Source organism: Anabas testudineus, chromosome 3 (assembly GCF_900324465.2).
Source record: "Anabas testudineus chromosome 3, fAnaTes1.2, whole genome shotgun sequence".
Lineage (NCBI taxonomy): Eukaryota > Metazoa > Chordata > Actinopteri > Anabantiformes > Anabantidae > Anabas > Anabas testudineus.
The window spans coordinates 10,639,395-10,662,512 of record NC_046612.1 but is presented as its reverse complement, the minus strand read 5'-3'; the positions used below and the strand labels follow the sequence as shown (position 1 = coordinate 10,662,512).

Below are 23,118 nucleotides of genomic sequence, written 5' to 3'. Positions count from 1 at the left end.
TAAAAGTATCCAAATTTTCCACCCAATTTAAACTCCTCTCACACCTCTCAGAGGGAGCACACAGATTGTTTGGAGAAGGTAAGACACAGAGCTCTTTATTTAAAGCGGCTGGAGAATTGAACATGTTTTCATATGTTCAATTCTTCTTCAATGTTCTTTAGCATCTTTATTACTCTTATTAGTTGTTTTCTTGAGCTACAGTTTATCCAGAGTGTGTTGTCTTATAGATACTTGAATTGGAGTTGCACCGTTTCCTGTGATTTGCTACTGCTAACCAACAGCTGGATCAGAACAGATGGAAATATATTTGACAGATATTGAAAATGGTGTAATTTTGGCATCCCATTTGATTTTATCCGGCAAAAATACCAAATCACATGTGGCTTTATTGGTCTTCTGTTCTACTCACTGGGTGTGCGGATGTTTCTTCAAATGGCTTTGTAGGTGATTATGCTTTTTAAATCTGGCTGGTGCACCTGTTAAAACTGTGATATAGTTGTGTATGAAAGAATTCCACGTTGGTGAATCAGTAACACGACAGAAATTGTGTTGATTGTGGGGTTAAAGCCATGTGGTTTGAAATGCTGTGAATATGCCACATTTCCAGGGACACATGGCTGAGAGGGGAGCTACTCCAATGCTCTTCCTAAATTTAATGGTAAGATACTTGCATTTTTTAATATAACTCTCAACTTATTACTCTTTAATTATTGCATGAGCGACATTGCAAAGATTCACCTAATATCTTGTTTTACAGCTGTTGCTAATTTACATGTTTAAACCATGTTCTGGGGAAAATGTGAAAATTGGTGTCCCTGAAAATTATGATGGTATTTTCCCATGGTATCTTGCCAAGGTAAGTCATCTTAATTTATTTCAGTTGGTATAATGTGATTCATATAGTCTGTTTTTTTTTGTTTTTGTTTGCTTGTTTGTTTAACTTATAACTCGAAAGAAAATTACATGAGTAATGGCTTACAACTACAGCCATTTTTCCTCATATGACCAGAGTTTTATATATTATTAGATATTATCAAAAAGACTGTAGTCTCTTTAGTGATTGTATATATGCAGAATCAAAGTGATTGTGGGCCTAGACGAACAACAAGCATCAACAGGGAAGGGTGGAAAGTCCAATCTTCCAATCTTTAATGAGAATAATGCATGGTTCCTTTCCATCCTGAATTTCTCTATTTCTTTGAGATTAAACCAGGTACATTAAAACATCTCATTCCAGACTTTTGAGCCTGTTGATCTTTGAATGATGTGGTGAAAAAGCTATTTTTGCTTTTTAGAGTGAAAATGAAAGCAGGCAGTCAGACAGAAATGCATCAGTCTATTTTCTTTCTCCCGTCGCTCAAGGTCGAAGTTGTATGAACATGCTGCCGTCACCACTAGACTATAATTGGAGTGTTCACAATGCTTTTCAGGCGTCAGACCCAGCCCCTGCATTCAGCCCAGCTGGATGGCACTTTGTTCATACATGTCGCTCAGGCAGCATCTGGATTGTGTGACAGCACAAGTATCTGGCTCTATAATCGATTGTGTTGTGATGTCATCATATCTTGTATGAAATATATTTTCAGTTGTTGTGTCAGGTAATGGGCAGAATGGAGAAGTTAGATAATAACCCCCATTTCCTGTAATAAATGGAAGCGACACAATAATTGCTTAAGATTCATTCAAGGTAAAAAGCTCTTGATGATTGTGTGTTTATCAGAAAGGGCTACACTTGTCAGTTCTCCTCTTTTTAAGTTCTTAAATGATCAATTTTACAAATTACACAAGCACTGAAAATGGTTTTAATCATCTTGGGGGATAGTTTGAATGAAATACTTCTGGCCTGGAAAGAAGATACAGTATTTGGACAGGCTATTTTTGCTTTAAGACCATGTTCACTTAATAATTTAGAACAACTGGTACACTAAGGGGGACATGTTAAACTGTTTGTCCTGTGTTTTCAGTTTATGATCAGATATTACTAAAAACAGTGTGGACTTCGCAGCCCCTTATAATTGCCGTTTAATTGTGCTTCATGTTGTGCAATTAGTGTTTTAAGTGTCATTTTCCTAAGTCTCAATTGAATTGAAAATGTTAAAATCAAATCAGTAATAGCTGCTGCACTGCCCTGCCGCTACCATGCTTGTCCATTCCTTCTTCCCACACAAAACAGTTTGTACATATTACTTTTAAGCAGGAACAAAGTCTGATAAATGTTTTTTGTATTCTGTGAAGCTCCACAGCTTGCCAGCTAATTACAGCGACCTGGTGGTAACAGGTGACGTTGAGGGGATATTCGGTGTCGACGCCCAGTTTCTGTATGCTCTCAAACCACTGGACAGAGAGAAACAGCCATCCTACTCTCTGCAGGTAGTGTATCATGCCATATCATAGTAGAGGTACTATAGCAAATATAAGTTTTACATGCTTAAGTTTAAAGACTGAATCATTTATTTTTATGTTTTCAGTTCCAGAGAACTCTTTTTATATATACACACACACACACACACACACACACACACACATAATCACGATTTTGTCTGTGTATGTGCTGCAGGTGTCTTTCAAAACGTCAGACCAACGTCAGAGCTTCACTGTCGAAGTATGTGTCATCGATAAGAATGACAATGTGCCCACTTTTATAGAAGACAGCATGAGAGGCAGCGTGCAGCTCGGGCTTCTCAAAGGTATCAGAACCTTGAGCTTTCATGTCACCACGTTACACAACCCCACATTTGTCTATCCTGCCACATGAAATACATGCTTAAACAATGGAAAGCATGACTAATACCATTAAACGTATTATAAAAAGAATTTATGACTTGGTTTTGTTTACACTAAAAAGACTACTGTGAAAACAGAATCAAACGGCTCAGATACCGTAAACCAAATGTGTGGGTTTTTTTCAATTAGTTAAAGTCCCCCTTTTGGTAAGACGCGGACAATGTAATCATCGTCACTTAAACATGAAAAGTGTTGCTGAACAGCTTGTCTTGTTTTCATTTTATCACAAATTATCTGCAGGGTGTCTTATTAAATGACTGATATTATTACATGTGCAAATCAGGCATTTTGTGCCTGGAAAATCTTTTAACTAGAGGACATATGCTGTTTACACATACATGAATGGTACCATTCATCTTTTATCCTTTTCCGTATCAACTGAAAATGTTGTTGCACCTGTAGTAACACGCTAACATGCTACAGAAACATGTTTGCCTTTACAACACCTATGTCTCTTAGGGATCCAATTCATGCAGGTGGAGGCGCTGGATCGTGATGACCGCAACACGCCCTACGCTGAGCTGCGGTTCAGCCTCATGGAACAGACACCCAGGATTCCCTCCAGCCAAATGTTCTCCATTGACTCCATCACCGGAGAGGTTTCCCTAACAGAGGAAGGTCAGTCCTAAATTCTGTAGGTGAAGTAACAAGTTAATGTGCAACTTGTTTGTCCCTAAGGGAAGTTTTTGTATGCATGCTTTGTTTTTCAGGTAGGTTCCAAATACAGACCCAAAATTAGGGCCACAAATTGGAATGAAAAGACAACAACCACAACAACAACAACAACAACACAAACACAAGACCTTTTAAATATGTTTATTTAAAGATAAAATATCCAGCTCAATACTTCAGATAATAGATTATTATCAGACAAATCTTAAATTATTATAGTTGGTAACATTCAGCCTTTTTACATTTTATATAGGCTATATCCGAATATGCACTATATATTTATAAGATGCAAAAGTGATGTTGGCCAATGATAGTACATACATGCACACACACACACATACTTACCCTAGATGCATTGAATACTGTGTGCTGCTGCTATTTTTGTAGCCATGTTATTGCCCTCTGTTACCTCTTGGCAGGAGCTGGGTGACTTTCACGCCTGCTGGTCCCTTACGACCTACACCGCTGCTGGTTTCTGCACAGCTTCATAGCAGCAGTGAAAATTAGTCTTTTGATTTTCTGCTTTATCCTTTATGCGCAGGCCAACCAAATATGATTACCATTACAGTAAAGTACTGGCTTCCATTTAAACAAGAAATTTAAAATAAGTGTTGAACACAGGGCTTTGATGGCTTAGGAAACTATCGCCATGTTAAATTTGGCATTTGGTATGTAATATCTCATTTTTCTAAGCCCTCGCATCATAAGGTTGTGTGGGTTTTTGTGTTTCTCAAATTACTGCAGGTTTTCCTTTCCATATCTAGTTTCTCTTACATCCTAGACAACTGCACACATACCATACCATGTCATCATAACAACAGCATACTGTTGATGCATTTGTAGAAGAACCTTATTCTAAATGTGAAGTGAAAGAATCATTTTAACAGGATCTATCACATTGTGACCACCAGGAGCATCTACTCTGGACCCCGAGATGTGCGGCCGTTATAAGCTCTTAGTGATGGTGAAGGACATGGCTGGGAAGGCAAATGCTTTCTTCAGCACCGGCATCGTCACCGTTGAGGTGACAGGAAACACCTGGGCTTCCCCGGACCCTGTACGACTTCAGGAGAACCTCCCAGGCCCGTATCCCATTCCTATCTCACAGGTTGGGCAGCAAAGTCCAGATGTTTACTCTAAAACACTTTAACACAAACCCACCCTTTACCACTTTAACCATTTTTACCCACTGCTAAAATCAGTTTAACAAATTGTTTTGTAACTATAAATCATGTCGGAAACTTGGGTAAGTAGTGACTTTATTGGTTATCTAGTTCTCACTGTTATATCATATTACAATAAAACAAACTCTGTCAATAGCCTTAACCGAGTAAAGTGGCATCACATTGCCAGTTGCTGTTTTTAGTGCCTCTTGGGTCCTCCTAAGTGGCCAAATACTGAATTATTGATACTGTTCTAATGCCATGGATTCTTTCAGGCTACCTCCTAACTGAGTCACTTTAACTCCCACAGTCTCTCGCCCACCAACCACTACCACCACTCTGAGGGGTATTATACAAATCTAAAAACTTATAGGCAAAATTCAGACTACAATAGATTTAACATGCAGCATTTTGGCATTTTGGTCACAGTAAATATTTTTAGTTAATATCATCCTGGTATTAGCTAAATGTATGATTTTTTATCATTTCTATTTGATAATCAATCAGAAATTGGAGTCGTCTTCGAAGCAAAAAGACAGAACATGGATCTGATTCTTTGTCATGTTTTTAAACTCTTAATTAGACAAATTAAACAAACAGTTATTCTGGAAAGTTAACTGGCCAGAGCAGCTGATTATAAAAATTATTATTAGTTAAAGCCCTACATGGTAATAAAAAGTGGCTAAAAAAACAGTAACCATGGTGATTTTTGAAGAAATGGGCACAATTTCAGGTCTAAAGCTGGAAATTCTATGTTCCAGTAAAAATTTGGATGTAGTGTCTCCTATAAACCAGTTGACTCAGTCATTATCTAAGTGAAGACCAAAAGTGTCAGGTGTCAAATTTTTATACTTACTATGTCCTACGTTACTGCAGTTCTGTAATGTAAATTATTTGCAAAGCCTTCCCTCAGCTTCTTAAAACATGCCCCTGTGTCTCGTCTGACCTGTTGCTTGTTAATTTAAGCCATATCTAACATGTCTATAAATAACTTAAAAGCCCTCAGAGGTTTTGTAACACATGGAAAAACCACTACTAGCAGCGGCAGTTATCTTTTGTGGTGACTGTTACAAATGTATGCCTGCGTGGGAAAAAAAAAAAAAACGTTCATTCATTCACAGCTGAGAACTGTGGAAACAAAGAGGCTTGGTGCAAAGATGGCTGTTAATACATTGTGCAGGTTCTGCCAGTCACGTTGGCTACATTATAATGCCTCCCCCTCCTCCTGTTTTCTCCCACCTCCCCCACACTCGCCCTCAGCCTCTCTTCTCTCCTGTTCTAACAGCCCCTTCCACCCACTGACAATGTGTGGATTCACAAGTGTAGGCGCATTTCAGTTTTTTCTTCTTTTTTTTTTTTTTTTGCCATATTTTCAAATTCCAGTTCACATCTTTCTTTCTTTCTTTTTTTTTTTTGGTCTTATACGTTAGACGTTTAATAGCTACTAACAGGTGTTATAATAGACAGCTTGATTTTGAAAGTATAATTCATTTTCAATTTAAATGTGAACAAATGGCATGTTTGCCTTTACATGCCAATTCATTTGTGTAAAAATATTTCACTGTGCAGATTCCCTCAGTGTATTTTCTTTCATTTCTAATGAAAAATGAGAGACGCATGAGAAACAATTTACATCACTGAACTATCTATATGAAAACCATTTAGTTACACTGTTCAATTCGTCCCCATCCAGAATCTAAATCACACAAAACTGCATTATTGAACGTCCATGTTTTCATGGGGGAAACCTCATTTCGCCCACAGTGAGTGATTGTACTGCTGTGCTCAGTGGGTGTCGGGACTAACCACTGTTATGACACATCCAGAGATAGTCATGTTCAAAGACCCACTCCATGGATCTCACCTCCCCTGCTGTCTCAAATAAATGGAGCAGTCATGTCCACATCCACTCAACTGTAACAAATATTGTCTTTTCCTTTTGCTGACATTGTCCGTGTTGTATCGCCGTTTTGACAAATATTTAAATTAGTCTATTTTATGCACATCTCCTTTTCTGTAAACAACTTTTCTAAGTTGAGATCATTGTTGCGCTCAATTTAACTGATTCTGCAATCAGATATAAAAAAAAAACAAAAAACTGGCTGTAATTTAAATTTGAGAGCCAGGCACCATTGTCAGTACTTTCGCGTCACTAGGGCTAGAGGTTAATCTCAATCTGTTATTGTATGTTTCTGATTGCCTGCCTCAAACTTTGATTATGTAATGTAATCAGTCGAACTACTTGAACTCTAATGCAATCTATTGAGACTTTAGAGTGGTAGAAAGACCAGTTCAGAACCTGTTAATGGATGAATCAGCCCTTACCAGCATACATTTGAGAATTTTTGCGCTTGCATGAAATCTAGTTATTTGTTGCAGAATTACAGTATATTGTTCCCTACTAGACCTTCATATGGCCTCATAATCCGTGTTCAACATCACAAATGCCACTTGTAGTAGTACTTCAGCTAACACTAGTCATTGGGATGAACTCATGTTGGTGTAATTACCAAAATTAAAGCTGCTACAGTGGGAAAAATTAAGTTAACAATTTCTCAGTTGAATGTGTGTAATGTGAAAGGAGGAGTGACAAATCCACAGCTAAACATTGTTTTATGGTCAGCATTCTCACCGCACCAAACATGAGACAGACATGGTTAAAAAATAGACTTTGAGGAAAGTGTAGCGTATCATAGAGACAGATATTTACCCCAGGACTTGGTGGAGATCAATGTGAAAAATATAAAGGGTAAAAAAAGACTCAAAATCCCAACATAGCAAATTTTCTATTGAGTAATTGATTAATTGACAAATAGTTTCAGCTCTGATCTTTTAGTATGCCATGACTTAGTCGTTGAAGGGGAGTGCACTCCTTTCTGTAATTCAGCACCTGATTGCTCTCAGAGAAAAGCACACACAGACTCTAGGCACTCTTGACACAGCTCAAATACAGAGTCTCAGAGGAGACATGCCCTGCAGAAACACTGACGAAAGCAAAACAGATGACTTCATAGATGTTTTCTATAGACCTTTATATAGAACAGTGAGCGGCCATTAATCAAGTCTTCAAACACGATTCTTCAAAGTTCTGAGTTCTAGAAACACACCATAACACTGGGAGGTGGCCAGCTGTGTGAAGGGGCTTTGTGTATACAAAAGTACAGAGTTTGGGCAGTGATCTCCACAACAAGGGAGGAGTGTGTGACAGAGAGTTGAGGAGATACACATGCTGTGGGTGTGAATCAGCTGTGCTGCGACTGGGCTCCTCTCCTTGTTGGGTGCTGTTTGATGGCTACTAGGGTCCTTTCAGCTCCACTGCACAGTCCTCTGTCAAGGGCTGTAAAGCAGAGTGGAAAATCCCCTCCAGCCTGCATAGTTAGTTTTGGCTGTGCTCTCTGTTCCACATCATTGTCAGTACATTTGGATGGCTCCTTATCATGTAAACAAATGGTAGCTTAGCTTTGTACTTATACTTCATACAGGGCCTGTAGCAGAGCTTTGTAGCTTTGCAGCTTAATATCTTTTGATGTGTTTTGCACCCAAAATGATTCATTATATAACATTGACAAAACAAGTAATCAAAAGGTTAGTGTCGTTTATCCCACTTGCATTCAAAAAATGTGTGTTATTTGCATGTGTGTGTGTGTGTTTACTTAGGTCAAATGGAGTGGAAGTCAGGCAGTGTACAGTCTGGAGGGGGAGTTTCCAGAGATGCTCTTCACCATCAGCAGAGAAGGAGTCATTTATCTAAACGCCCCCTTGGACAGAGAGACACAAGACCAGGTCTGTATAACTGCAAGCCAAGCATCTCAACCATAACACAATAAATAATAAAACAGTAAATCATTAGATTACTGGTTGTCACGATGTCTTAGTGTTGCTATAATGTTCCTCTATGACAGACAGAAACCTTCATTTCTATGTTTGAACTCTTATTTGTTGTTTTGTTGTGTTTGTTTCGCATATGACAGGAAATGTCTTTTAGACTTTCAGCATTTACTCTGACTTAAAAGCACATTATTTTCTGGCTGTCACAAGATCCACTCTATTGTACAGAGACTAGGTACATGCTGCCTTTCTCGGTCATTTCAGTTCACACATATTTTAATTACTTCCACCAACTGATAACTTGGAGCTAGATTCTTAAATTTGAAGAAGAAGAACAAAAAGCAACAGACTTGATGGCTTCACATCATTTCTTGTGTGCAATAAAAAGAAACTTTGCAGTGTAGTTAAAGCCTAATGATATTAATGATTTGATTAAAGGGACTCTGGTACACATTATTGCAACAAAGCTGAGCACAGAGTTGAATCTATTTTTAAACCACAACAGAGGTAATTAGGGAAAAAACCCAAAACCCGGAAAGGACAGCTTTGCTCCTCGAACAGTATCCTATCTGTGACAAAAAATAGATTTGCTGTGTTATGACTTGGTTTGAACATTCAGAGGCTTTATATCAAATCTTGCAGGAGAAGCATTCTTATTTGTGGAAAGATTACAAATGAACGTCTGTTTGTTTGCTTTTCACTCTTGAGTTTTTCACACAACTTGAGCTCCTGAGAGCTTTGAATGGTTCAGTGAGCAGTACATTCTGACACAGATGCTCAAGTGGCCAAAGAATAACACAGAACAACTGAGCTACATGAGTGGGTATGATTAGTTTTTAAGCACATACTTCTAGCATATTGCTCTTTTCTGTTTTCTGTAGTGAGCATTTCATTAAAGGCTGGAAAGGAACAATTCAGTGCCTTCTAGTTGGCAGGAATACGAGATAAGCTAACTTCTATTTTGTATGTGTGGTATTTGATACAGTACTTTTAAGGGAATTAACATGTAGTGGTAGTTTTCAGAGTGAGGTAATTTTTCCATCCATAGTGCATGAAAGGTTGTAGATACTTACTATCACTTCACAAATGAATCTGTTGACGAACTAAAAAGCCACTAACTGCAAAACATCCCTCATGCTCTTCATACAACTTCATGAATTAGTCTGAACCTTTATGAGTGCTGGTGCTGATGGAGCTTTTTCACATTGCCGTCAGGCTCCCACCTGCCTGAGGTGCACAATGATGCATGTAGAGATGCCCTTTCATGCAGAGTGTTTCCCAGAGTAACTGCATACTTTTCATTGCTTTTAACTAGAACGATATAAGAGTAGAGTAATCTACAGCTGCCCACGCAAATGTCCAACAACACTATTTCTTTAATATTATGGAGGCAAACTTTGTGTTTCTCGTTTTATCTTCTCAGTTCCACATCAGCATTGTGGTTGAGCGTCCAGATGGCAGAGAGATCGCCAAGCCTGTGGAGTTGAGGGTGATGGTGGGTGACGCCAATGATAACAGGCCCACCTTTCCACAGGCACAGTACCACACCGTGGTCAAGGAACTGGCTGCTCGAGGTAATGGACAAGTGATTGAGACATTTCTTACTTACAAAGTGCAAGTCACACAGCTTTCCGTTAACAGCAGGATATTTTGTTTTTACATCAGAGAGGTGATACTATCTCCCGCAGTGTCATCAAGTTTCCATGAAAAAAATAATTTGGCCAACTGTGTACTGAAAGTTTTAAACATAATTCAACACCTTTTTTTATTTCTAATTGTGGGAGAAGTCAAGAATCATCGCAAATCAATGTGATGATTAATTCCTTGTCATATTAACTATATAATGGGAATATTGTTTCACACCAAGGTCGAGGAAGGGACGTTGGCACGATGAAAGGGCTGAGAGTGCCAGAAACCTTTTGTGAAAGCTGATTGGGATTTTTGCCAGGACACAGGGGAAATCACCCTCACTCCTACCCATGCTCATAAAAAGCACACGGTGTGTTGTCCCAGCATAAAAGCTTTTTTTGTTGATGCTTTAAAAAGGTTGATTCTTGGAAATGAATTAAGCAGGACAATCTGTTAATCTAAATGGAATCACTGAGTGAGGATTAAATGAGAAAGCAATTTTTATATTCTTCCCCTTATTCCCTTTCAGCTATGTAATGTGAAGGTAACTTACTGTAGAAAAAAACATTTTAGGGTCTGTGATGGTCTAATGGAAACTTGGAAGACATGTCTGAGAGGAGTTTACTAATCACTGTCCTTTGAGATTCTGATGTAAAAAATGACACTAAAATCATCAGAGAAATAACTTATTACAAAAATGGCATCTTAAGACTTTAAATTTGCTAGATGTCTTCTTTTCATCACCAGTGTATCTTTCCCAGGTTCAGAAATCCTGACAGTGCAGGCAGCTGATAATGACGATCCCAAGACAGACAATGTGCGGATCTTCTACCGTTTAGTCGGACAAATTCCAGAGAGCCCCCGTGCCCTGTTTAGAGTGGACCGTGACTCCGGGGTCATCTCTGTCCAAGCAGACAGCATGGAGGGCACAGCACCACAGTACACCCTCACCATCACTGCTGAGGATGCCAAAGGTGACTATGGATCAGGACAATATGTTTGCATGGCTTCCTCATAGTGTACATTGTAAATATAGACATCAGAAATCCAAGTGTATTTTAACAAGAACAATTTGATTACTGAGAGTAGAAGAAACAGTAATTCAATTAGAGAAAGTCGTTGCACACAAATAAAAAGGTTGAAATCCTTGTTCGGCTTTTGTCATTTCCCCTTCTTCCTTTCATCAATATACTATGCTACAAATATAGACATATAGAGTAGACAGTGTTTTTTTTTTATTTAATTTAAGGGCTACTATGAAATTTGTAGGAGAAAGCAAAATTATTGTAGTATGAAAGAAATACACTTAGAAAATAGACTTTACAAGACCAGCATGTCTGGTTTTAAACTGATGATAGGGTTGACTACATGGTCAGTCATCATGACCAAAATATTGGCAATCAAACTTAAACACATTATTTGTAAGGTGCTAATTAAAATAATGGAAAGAAAAGAAATGTTATAAAAAAAAAACGGGCAGTTGCCGTGTGAAGGAGAAAATAATATATCCTTCTGTAAATCATCTTTCATGATTAATGTCATGAACATAATTTGTTAGCCGCGTGAGCTAGTGCGTCAGTGGCTTCACTGACCAAGGGATGTATGTATACGAGCCTCTGGGGTGACAGATGATGTGGTCTGCATGACTCATGGATCAGGGTGAGATGAAGGCAAGATGAGGTACTTTCTGTTCCCTCGGCATACTTTGTTTGTATGATTGGCTGACCCTGAGTCATTAACGGAAGCTGTGATGATGTCCCTGGCAGGTCTGAATAGTTCCTGCACTGTGGTTGTGACCGTTCAGGATGAGAACAACAATCCACCAGTCTTCTCTCAACATGAGGTAAGAGAGCACGTTGTCAAACAGACACACACACACACACACACACATGCGTCAGGTTCACGACAACATAAACAATACCTTCGAAATAAAAGCAGGACAAACATCAGAGGCCATAATAAGTGGCTTTTGGACTGCAGACTGTGAATCCGCTCTGCAGGTCACTGATCTAATTTTCCTGGCGGGGAACTAGATATGCCCTCTAATCTCAGGCTTATAGCATGGGCACCATGTTATTGGAGGAGTTTTATTCAGTTCTTTGTTCTCTAAGTGGACAGTGTTTTTATAGTTTAATCTGATAAAGCTTTCTTTGGAGTCTAGTTTCCACTCATTTGTTTCTAGCCAAATTTACATCATGGCTACACAATGATGTAGGAATCAATGTTATCATAGCGATTACAATCTCACTGACATTTCAGCTGGTTCTTCGTTTCATCAGTCTACTCGTATGAATCTACACAGGAGAGTGCTTAGAGAGACACTTTATGTTGAGATTATCAATTGTAGGGATGACCTGTAACGGCCACTTGAGACTTGGATTTGAATGTCATTCCCTCTTTCTCTCTCCCTTCATTTCCAGTCATTTGCTTTCAGCTGTCTAACACCAGCTTAAAATGATAAAACTAAATTTAAAAAGAGAAATAACTGTGTAAATCCAACCATTATCATTATCAATCATTCCTCATTTACATCACATTTCTATATCAATTAAACATCAGCAGTCACAGGCGGAGCATGAACAGGGACAGTGGTTTCCCTCATTTTGGCATACTGTAACTGCTGGTTTGGAAAAAATAGCCTAAAGATGGGTAATTGCAGAAAATCCCCTCACTTCCACCCACATGTGCTGCATAATATCGGAGAAAAAAATCACGAGGGTAGGGAGCTACGTGGGAGAGCCATCATGCTGTGATAATGGTGAACCAGTCTCTAGCTGTTCTCTCTCTCTGAGACCATAGTGACACCAAAAGCCTGCACGGACACTGTGAACTGTGAAGGAACATTTTATTTTGAGCAAGGAGAGAAGGTACTGCGTTTAAATTTAACACCGGAAGTCGTCTGTAGAGCTTTTGCATGTTGAACACAGGTGTACAGAATAACCTGTCGTACAATATATTTTAAGTTTTGTGGGTTTTTTTATGGTCTCTATCACCACTTTAATTTTTACGTCCCATCAAACTGACAGTTTTTGCTGAAAGCTAATTTTCAAGCTGTTACAAACAAATGTGTGCACAATTGCCACTACACACACACACACACACACGAAGACAGAGGTGGAAAATGCTCTTGAGCAGGTCATGCCTGAGTAGTGCAGCTTTTTCCATGGTGATGTGAAGGCAGCACTGTAGGGGGTGGTGTGGGAGGAGAGTGGTGACAGGGGTAGGTTGAGCGACCCCGTGGACGGCGCAGCCAGATCAGAGACATGGCTGCTTCACTGGAGGACATCTGTGAGTGGCAGATTAAACGACTGTCCAAACACACAGTGGTGTGTGAACGAAAGTCAGCTAACACCAGGAGGGCAAGAGGGGGAAAGCCAATAGTCACATGTTGTCAAATATAGTCGCCACAGAAAATCAGTTGGAAGTTTCCACAAAATAGTAACGCGTACATCTGCCTGGCAAAATTACAGTGGCCTGTTATTGAAATCAACATTTATCATATTTAAAGCAGTTGTTAATCCACTCAGTTGAGTGAATACAATTATTCTTCACCTATATCACTTACCTACCTGCCTTCAGGATATATCTTTGTAAGAACTTTTTATACATATTATGTATATAACAGTAAGATTTATGTATAATTGACAACTACATATAATCTTTGCTGCAAATCATGTGTCCTCATATATTAGAAACAGGAGTTTTTCCTGAAGTGTGTCCCATTAGGCCTGGTCAGCTGAGCCCACTCTGTCAAATCTGATAACAGATTTGCTAATTACATAAAGTGGTATTAAATAGGCACAAATACCATAAATGCAGTTTTGCAGAGGTGCATCTTGTTTATAAATTAATAGTTTCTGCTCAGTGATGTTACATATATGATGATGATAATGATAAAATACATTGCCCTTTCTCTACCCATCAGTATGGACCCTTTCACATCCCAGAGGACGCTTCAGTGGGTACTACGGTAACAGCTGTGCAGGCAAGAGATGCAGATGTTCGAGGAGGCGACAGCTGGCTGGTGGACTACCGTGTGGAGTCTGGGAACGAGGAGGAGGTCTTTACATTGATGACAGACAAGCAGACTAATGAGGTCTCGCTTGTGCTGTCCAAGGTGAACAGCACAAAACATCCTTCAAACTGTCCCTGACCGCTTTATTTATTATTGATCACACATGCCAAGATCAGCAGACAAACAGCTGACAAGTCAGATTTAAACTGATATAACAGATGCTTTTGTCTGGTATAGGGTATTTTAGACAACACATATAGTCTCATACTGTATATGAAGGTCAAGGACCATTTTTGGCATGATGGCTTGGATCTGTCCTTGATGTGTATGTGGTCCTGAAATCATTCAGTAGCTGACCACTGTTATGAGGGTCAAAGAACAAATATTGCAATATGTGAATACTTCCGACCTGCATGCATCAATTTAAAAACAGTCCCAGATGACATTCAAATGTTTTACTCTAATAAACTGTCCCTGGGGTGCATCACCCTTTACCTGCCTTCTATAATCCAGCATGGTGAGCATTGAGTGTCTATCTTTATGTGTGTGTGTGTTTGTATATACTCTGATGGTCTGCTTTGTGTAAGTGGGCCAGGCAGAAGACAGTCTATTATTTTCAACCTCTCTGAGGGAGCTGACAAATGTAATTGAATTGTGAGTCGCTCTATCTGCTCTGAGATAAAGCAAGAGATGCCTAAAAGCTAAAAATGTTGCATTACATCGATACATAATAATAGGTCTTCTGTTTTTCAGTAGTAATGTCATTTAGATTCAATTCTTGACTCCTGTGTTTGAAGCTCTTGGATTGACCTTATGAGATGCAGCTGTAACAGACATAGTATAAGTAGACAGAAAACAGTTGTTTATTTATCTTACTGAAGTAATCATCAAAGCCTAAACCATTCTCAAGCGAAGCCCTGGTGGATTCAAATTCACTTGAGAAAATCCTTTAAGTCATTGTGTTACCGAGCGAGGTCAGTGCCAGGAGGCAGACACATTTCATTATTAGAAATTACACACTGCTCACAGCCCGAGTGAATAATTAGATTATGTGAACACTAATAGCAGTTTACCACACAGGATAAAAGCTGCCGATTGTGTGAAATGTATAATAAACTAGGGGAAGTAAAAGGAATCTAATCAGGGTGAAAGTAATGTAGCCATTGTATAAAATGGAAAACCATCTTGTTCTGATGTAATAGAATTTATGATGAAGTTTAAGTAAAACACAGTTTGTAACAGTTGGATGAATCTTATTAATACAACATATACATAATACATAATATAATAGATCTTATAATAGAATTAATAAGATTCTCTGCAAATAAACCCCTCATATAGATTAAGGTTATTCATCACTGAGTAACTGCACGAATCATCAGTTTAAGAACAAATCACCAGTCATTTAATGTTTTAAAGATAATGTTGAGTAAGCCATAATGTTATCAATAAACATTTTATTAAATAAATAAAGTGGGTGCACTCATTTTCAGCAGTACAAACAGGGCAGCAATCAATCATATAGAAATATAAGTTTGTTTTGGAGGAACATTCTGGATGACTGAGTTCACTGATACTTAATTCACCTTGTAAAGTGAAACAAACTGAATAAAACACAGTAGAATCATTATGTGAATTGGTAATAGGGTGTTTTAGATGACTAAGTAGCCCCCAGAGGCCATGCACATGTTCTGGTGCACTGATACACACTGAGTATTTGATGTGTCACTTCCAGTCAACAGCAGTACTCGTGTACCCGCCAAGCTCTACATTTCTTTTCCCTGGCAACAGAGAGGCAGTCAGCCTGAGCAGCGTAATGTCAGACAAGGCTGGTTCAATAATGTCTTTTTTATGGGGAGAGAGAACACATTAACGGGTGAAACCTGACAGCAAATAAAAGCCTCGGGCCATGATTCGGAAAATTACATTAAAATAATCAAATGCATTTCAGATTAAGATTAAATAATTATAGATCCTGTTGCATCTAAAATCAGTGAAATCCTTATGAAAAACACATTTTCATGACACCACACTATAATCACTACAATAACTGTAGACTGTTAGTCTTTCCGTACTTCCACTGTGAAACTATTTTAGTTTTTAATCTTCCAAAGTTAACAGTTACTATTTTTAGCGTCCAGATTCTGTTAATGCTATCACTCGAAATCTAATACACCTAATTTTGATGCCAACATTAGGATTCAAATATAGCATACATGCACAAATAGGAGATACTAATACTTATTTCAAACGAGGTCTAGTGGCACACAGTGTATCTTACACAGGATCGTTTACTAAATCGTCATGTAGCAGTTACACCACCATCATGGAACATTTGTGATACAGTCAATCAATTTTCACTGTAACTAGAATGTAGTAATGCTGGAAATACAGCAAACCTCTGCCAGTAAATCCACTTTGTTTGGAAGAAAGATAAGGGAATTGGCACACAGGGGACTGTACTGTGTCCATCTCCTTCTTGCAAAGACAGCACGCTATATTTTCTGTGTGTGGGCGTTTGTGAGTGTGTTCATACAACTTACTCCAATGCGTCCCTAAATTTGCCGTAGCTCTCAGACGTTTACTACATTTAAACAAAAGCAGTGATAATGTCTTTGAATATTACTTTTACTTTAATTTTTTTGAGGATACGTTTGCACAAATCAAAAACATGTTTGCTTTCTTTGCCTCTTTGCTGACTTGTGGCATCTGTGGTATCTAGCAAAGCAGAAAACAGTGTCTAGGTTTTGGTACACCTATACCAATACACTCATTAGACCAGGTAACCTTCTTCCATAACTCCAAGGTCCAGTTTTGATGCTAGCTGACGCCCACTTGCGACCGCTTTTGTTGCCCTTGTGCCTCCATGACTCTTAGAAACCTCACCACGGGAGTATGCATCAGGCTTTTTGGACAAAGTTGTCTTCTGCCCATTACATCTGCCACACTCACTATGACTCTTGACTTATCACGACATAAATTAATCATTGTTAATAGCTTTATCTCCCAGTGGTCATGTTTTGGCTCATTGGTGTATATGCAGAGCTACTGAGTTTTATGATGATCATTTACACAATCACCCGTTTCTATTTTTTGGCAAAACAATCATTAAAGATAAGGTGAAAAATTATTAATGCTGTTTGGATGAACTGACATTTTATAATTCCTTCACTTTGCAACTTTTATTTTATGCCTTAACAAAAAAAATTTAACAAAACTCCATAAAACCTCATGGGTGGTGATATTGCATGTGTTGTCACAGGTATTGGACTTTGAGCGTGAGAGTGAGTACATCCTGGTTCTCAGTGCTCAAAACCCAGTGGCTCTTGTCCGTGGACGATATGGACCTGCATCCACAGCAACAGTCACAATTTATGTTGATGATGTGAATGAGGGTCCAATCCTGTCTCAAAGTCATTATGAGGTGACTGTCAGAGAGGGCGAGGAACCAGGACGGGTTATTGCCACAATCCGAGGTTATGACCCTGATTCTCATCCTATCAGGTATGAATTGATTTAAAACTTATGACCTATATGAATAATCATATGCTCTGGAAGACAGACGCACAAAGCATCCCAGGTTTTACTTTTACAGAGATGCACATATTTTCTATGCAGATATTCCCTTCAAGGAGACACCAAGAAATACTTTTCAATAGGCAAATATTCTGGTGAACTGAAGACTGTTCATGCCCTGGACAGAGAGGAGAACAGCACGTACACCATGGAGGTCATTGCAGTGGATGGACGTGAGATTGTTTTTTTTGGTTTTCATACCACAACACTATTAAATGGGTATTAAGCTAATTAATTAACCTAAAAATGTCTATAAGTTAATTAGGTTTCAATCACTGGATTTCTATGTATACTGCCTTCAGTGTGACAAGTTATTAGTAGTGTTTTTATTTCTGTTGAAAAGTTCAGATCGCTTTGTATTCACATTAATCGTTATTATTCCACTTAGGAAATTCTTCCTTATCTGCATCCACTCTTGTTACTGTCCAAATATTGGATGTGAATGACAACAGTCCAGTGTTGGTTGGAGACTATTCCTGGAAGTACCTATGTACTCCTCGCTGGGAGGACCAGGCTCTGGTGCTGGCCTCACGGGATAGTGACGGGCCACAGCATGGAGGACGGCTAAACTTCTCCCTGCGCAGTGATCCCATGGTCCGACGGAACTGGAAGCTGACACCTATTAATGGTGAGGTGACAGCAAACAGGATTAGTCTTGATTGACTATGATTCACTGTCTGAAGAGAAGAGAGGCAAGTGAGGTCATTGTCAGAAGATGCTACTTTAGGTCAACTGTTATCAAAAAAAGGTAGAATCAGTTAATGGACACCTTGTACAAGGTATTAAAATGTTTATTTGTTATTATATAGAAAATAAATAAATATATATGTTTGTTTCATACATTAGTTATACCCAAGTACTGCGGCCTGATTTTGGGTGTCAACACGGTGTTGCTAAATAAGTCTAATTATCACCCAAATCAACCCATATACCCAACTAGATCTGGCGAGCATACACACTGTGGGCCAGACCTGGCTTACATTTGTTCCTTAAATGCCAGAACGCATCAAACTGTGCCAAAGTATATTGGGATTTTGTTATTTTGTTACCGTGTATACTTAATCATCTTGTAACATGCCTCTGGTGCTTCTGAGTAATAGCAAGAGTAAGAAAATTGATGTCATCCAGCCACAACATCATGCAGTGAGACATCACTGATAAAGCAATCGGACACATAATGTACCATTGCAGGCTTTAATGTTTTGAGTTATTTTGACTCATATAAATTCAAATACCCCTGTTCTATTTTCCTCCTCATCAATTCTTCTGTGCTATCTGGGATAGGATATATAATATAATTAGCATTTTTGTAGTTGCAAGTTGCCAGTGTTGGGCTCATTTATTGCAGACCATTTAATACTGTGACGTCTGTCATTAAGTCATTCAGACAGCTCAACCACTTCCCTCTTAGGCTTTATTTAATCTCCCTCTTTCACTCTCCTGTTCCTGTTGGTATTGATTGAACCCAGCTGTAATTATATCTTCTGTGTAATTTCTTTGGCGTCATCGCTGGGTTCCTGTCAGCTAATGGAGGCTAAAAGAGGAATCTCACAGAATGCTTTGCACCTGGTCACAGCCAATAGTGGTCCTACTAATAACATGTACTTGTGCCCGTATAATATCTGCTGCCGAGTTCCAAGGTTTGTCTGACATTAACACAACCTTTCATGAAAAGAGCATATGCATGTATGTGTGTGTGTGTAGCGCTGGCATTTATCCTAACATAGCATGTTCACATCATTCAATGCACATAATGAGGCAGCCCATGCTTATACTTACATTCAGTACTAGTGACTTTTCATAGCAGTAATGACAGAAATGCAGTAGAAGCAGTCTGCCTGCAACACATTTAATAACATTGTAATGTAAAAATTATCTCCAATGTTACAATCACCCAAAATAGTTCTGGGTAACTGACTGGTCGCACATATAACCTGCAAAAAATGTCACATCAGACATGAAACAGTGCAGATACAGTAACTACATTAACAGCCTCTTCTGAAGTACTGCTCAGCTCGTGTTTCCCTGGCTGACAAATGGAACATGAAGGGGAATGATGGTAAGGTGCAAGGATAGAGTTTAAGACCCTCAGATAAGGGTTCAAACAGCTTGATAAAACGCTTCTCTTCACAGGCTAGGGCTTTTACGTCATGCAGCCAGGCGTGTATTTTAGACTGATTTACAGAGATAAGATAAAGACTCACACACTTCAGACCACTCCATACACAGCTTCATCAGTCACCCTCATTCTGTGTGTTGTGTTATGCAGTTGGGTAATTGTCTTTTTGCTTAATTTCTGTTCCTGTGCTAGTAGGAGTTGTAAAATATCCTGTGATGACCCATTAATAGTAATATTTTGATGTATGTCATTGTTGTATTTGATTCCTCATCTCAAGCAGCACACATATTTCTGTGTGTCATCTTTTTTTAACCATTAAGTGTTTTGTCCTTCAGATACTCACACCAACCTGTCCTTGAACATCCCATATCTGGCCCCTGAAGTCTACACAGTGCCCTTCACCATCTCTGACAGCAGCTCTCCTCCCAGGAGCACCTTCATAAACTTGCCAGGTAGTGCTGACATGTCTGTTGATGAACTAACATGAGCACGGGGAGGTTATGGGACGAGTGTAGGAACAATCAATATACATCAGCCTCTGTATACCAGCTTGTTCTAGCTCCGATTGTGTTTATTAATGATGCAATGGGGCTTTACAAATGATTTTTCCAGGCTTGTGATAACACAGCTCTCTTAAGACTGTATTCTACCCATCAGCCTGCTGATGTCATATATACAGTACATGATGCAAAACAACACATAGCTTCCAATGGACAGGTAATATTTAAGGGAATAGTGGTATATCTCATCTGTTTTCTTTGCCTGTAGATTTGTAGAACTATATTGTGAAGCAGAAATGATAGATCATAGTCTGTGTTGTCTCCTTCAATATAAAATTAATTCCTAGTTTAATAAACAGGTATAGCACAGTGGCAATTTTTCCCAGTTGGTGTCACTGAATGCCAAGTGAAGTCAGGTGTTAGCAAACCTGGAGTCAAGCCAATGAAACAAGAATGGAGAGGGGGTTTAGAGCTACCTTCACTTATAAAAACAAACAGCGCAAAAAAGAGAATCTCAGAAGACCAACGATTAAGAGTTGATGTTTGTTTTATGTACTAGTAGCTGGTGGTTGGATTAGTCAAATTGTCTATGAATGGACAAATGGTACTGTGGTCACTCTCCATAGTAGTGGGCATCCAGCCAAGATCACTCACAATGCAGAATACTCAGTGAGTAAAAAAAAAACCTTTTAAGGAAGCAGGACAAACATCTAAGTAAATTTGCTACAAAATGGCTTTAAATCCACCTTTTGAAGTGGCCCAGAGAGAGCCCAGACCTAAAATAGAGGTGCTGAGGAATGGCCTCAGGAGAGCTGTCCACCAGAATATAACTCAATCATAGCAGGTCAGTGTGAAGGAATGGCCCAAAGTTCCTCCTGAACGTTGCACAGGTTCCAGCTACTGGAGGTGCTTGTTTGAGGTTATTGCTGTTATTGCAGGTGATTCAATCATTAAAATTTCACGTACTAGTTCCAGCTTCCACATCACTTTATATATTTAATGGGTGTATATTTAATGATGACTGTTAGAAATGTTGTATGTTTATATTTATAACATTGATAAACATCAGACCACACTTCATGACCTCTTTATGCAGAAAACCAGGAATTTCTATTTATGAAAGGTAAGTTAAAGTTAAAAACTAGGGCCATGGTTTTAGTCAGAGTAACCAAGACTTAATTTGTAGTGAAGAATCCACCACTAAACATTAACCCTAAATAAATAGTTTAAGGGAGTTATATTTTCTGTTAAATAAGAACTCTTCTGTGTGGTGATGAAAAAAAGCCCACGAGTTGCTGATGTCTTGTATTCCTTTATTTGTTTCTTGTTAGTGACAGTGTGTCCCTGCAATATCAGAGGGAACTGCAAAATAGCTGCAAAGCAGTTGCAGGGAATGCCGACTATTCAGTCTGCAGTGGGCATTCTGCTCAGCACCTTTGCAGTAATAGGTAAGCAGAGAGGCTGGTGAAAACCACTATAACATTTCTTAAACACCTGTGCAGTTGGAAATGCATAATAACCTTAATTTTCAGCTTTATTGTCAATGTCTCATCAAACTGTGGCTACGATTTCTGTTATATTCTATGCACAAAACACCTCAATCCTCTTGATCTCAATATTTGCAATATTTTTAATTTATGTCTTTTATTCTAGGAACTATCCTCATTGTTGTTTTTGTGAGATTGTCCTACCAGAACCGCAAACGACTAAGCAGAACTGACCAAGAGAGATTTCCCCTGAATATTTCAATTTCATGAAGTTGCTATGTATTGTAATATATCCCTGTTTATAGTGCAGTTACTGAATGAAAGTTCCCGTGTACACTCACCTGGAAAACAAAAGATAATTTAGATTAGTCAAAATGTCTTATGTATTTTAAGTGCTTCTGACTTATTTTTGCTCTAGACCAGCTAATATGAATATTATGGTCTTTGTCAAAAAAATGAGATTTAAAATATACAATAATAATATTACAAACGTATTTTTTGTAATAATGTTATAATAAAAAGTTGTTATATTTCCAAATATTATGACCTGTATGTTCTCCTTTTTTCTCAAACCCCAATCCTTTGTTGTAATTTATAGAGCATGTATCTGATATCCATTTATGATGGCTACTAACTATGATGATATTGCTTTAAAAACTAATTATGATTTGTTGCTACACAAATATTGTAAGAAATGTTCTTGTAAATGCAGAAATGTGACACATAAAAAGAATTTAAAAGATTTTAGTAGCACCACATAAGTGAAAACTTTTATTCAGCAGAACTTCATTGTAGCTATGTCTCTATTCTGTTCATTTTATGCAAGTGTAACTGTATATGCATAAAACTGAACTGTACTGTTCTGAGCTGACTGTCACTCATTAAATGCATGAAATCTTTTCTTTTCTACTCTCTTAAATCTTTAAAGTCAGCTTAGCTACTTTCTCTTACATGCTACAGACTGGTGGCCAGTGTCCATTAGCGATGTTCTCGGTTGTGATTAAGGCTTTATAAATGCTGACCCAGGCGACCTGACTGGAAAGCAAAGCTATATTCAGACCAAAGTGTTGCTATGAATAGCTCAGCAGTCACTAACTAATCACCTCTGAAAGACAAAGCTTTATAAATTAAATAGACATTGCATTCTCATCCATTATCCTGCTGTGACAAAAGTGTAATTAATTTTGTTAATACTCAATTGTGAGGACAAAAAGAAAATGTCCACAATGCAACGAAAATAAAACTCCTCTCACAGGCACCATATTAGACACTGATTTGTGGGTGGTGAAAAGCAAGTTGAACTTTTAAAGTTAATCAAAATGAAGGAGTAGAAATTCTACATTTG

At 38.4% G+C, this 23,118-nt stretch overlaps 1 protein-coding gene across 2 annotated transcripts; it reads left to right on the top strand.

Moving 5' to 3' along the window:
• The first annotated feature begins 5 nt into the window (after window positions 1-5).
• On the top strand, window positions 6-22,112 carry cdh16 (cadherin 16, KSP-cadherin). 2 transcript variants are annotated; one of them, XM_026378596.1, is made up of 18 exons: window positions 6-78; window positions 608-658; window positions 758-856; window positions 2,236-2,370; window positions 2,558-2,687; window positions 3,244-3,402; window positions 4,368-4,564; window positions 8,277-8,402; window positions 9,871-10,021; window positions 10,838-11,050; window positions 11,843-11,919; window positions 14,002-14,193; window positions 17,354-17,595; window positions 17,710-17,840; window positions 18,056-18,295; window positions 20,122-20,238; window positions 21,618-21,734; window positions 21,940-22,112. In XM_026378596.1, the coding sequence occupies exons 2-18, from the start codon at window positions 614-616 to the stop codon at window positions 22,041-22,043; spliced, it is 2,475 nt and encodes an 824-aa protein (XP_026234381.1). In that variant the 5' UTR covers window positions 6-78; window positions 608-613; the 3' UTR covers window positions 22,044-22,112. The 2 variants fall into 2 exon arrangements, with proteins under 2 accessions (XP_026234381.1, XP_026234380.1); XM_026378595.1 differs by lacking the exon at window positions 6-78 and having other exon boundaries at window positions 593-658.
• Window positions 22,113-23,118: the final 1,006 nt, after the last annotated feature.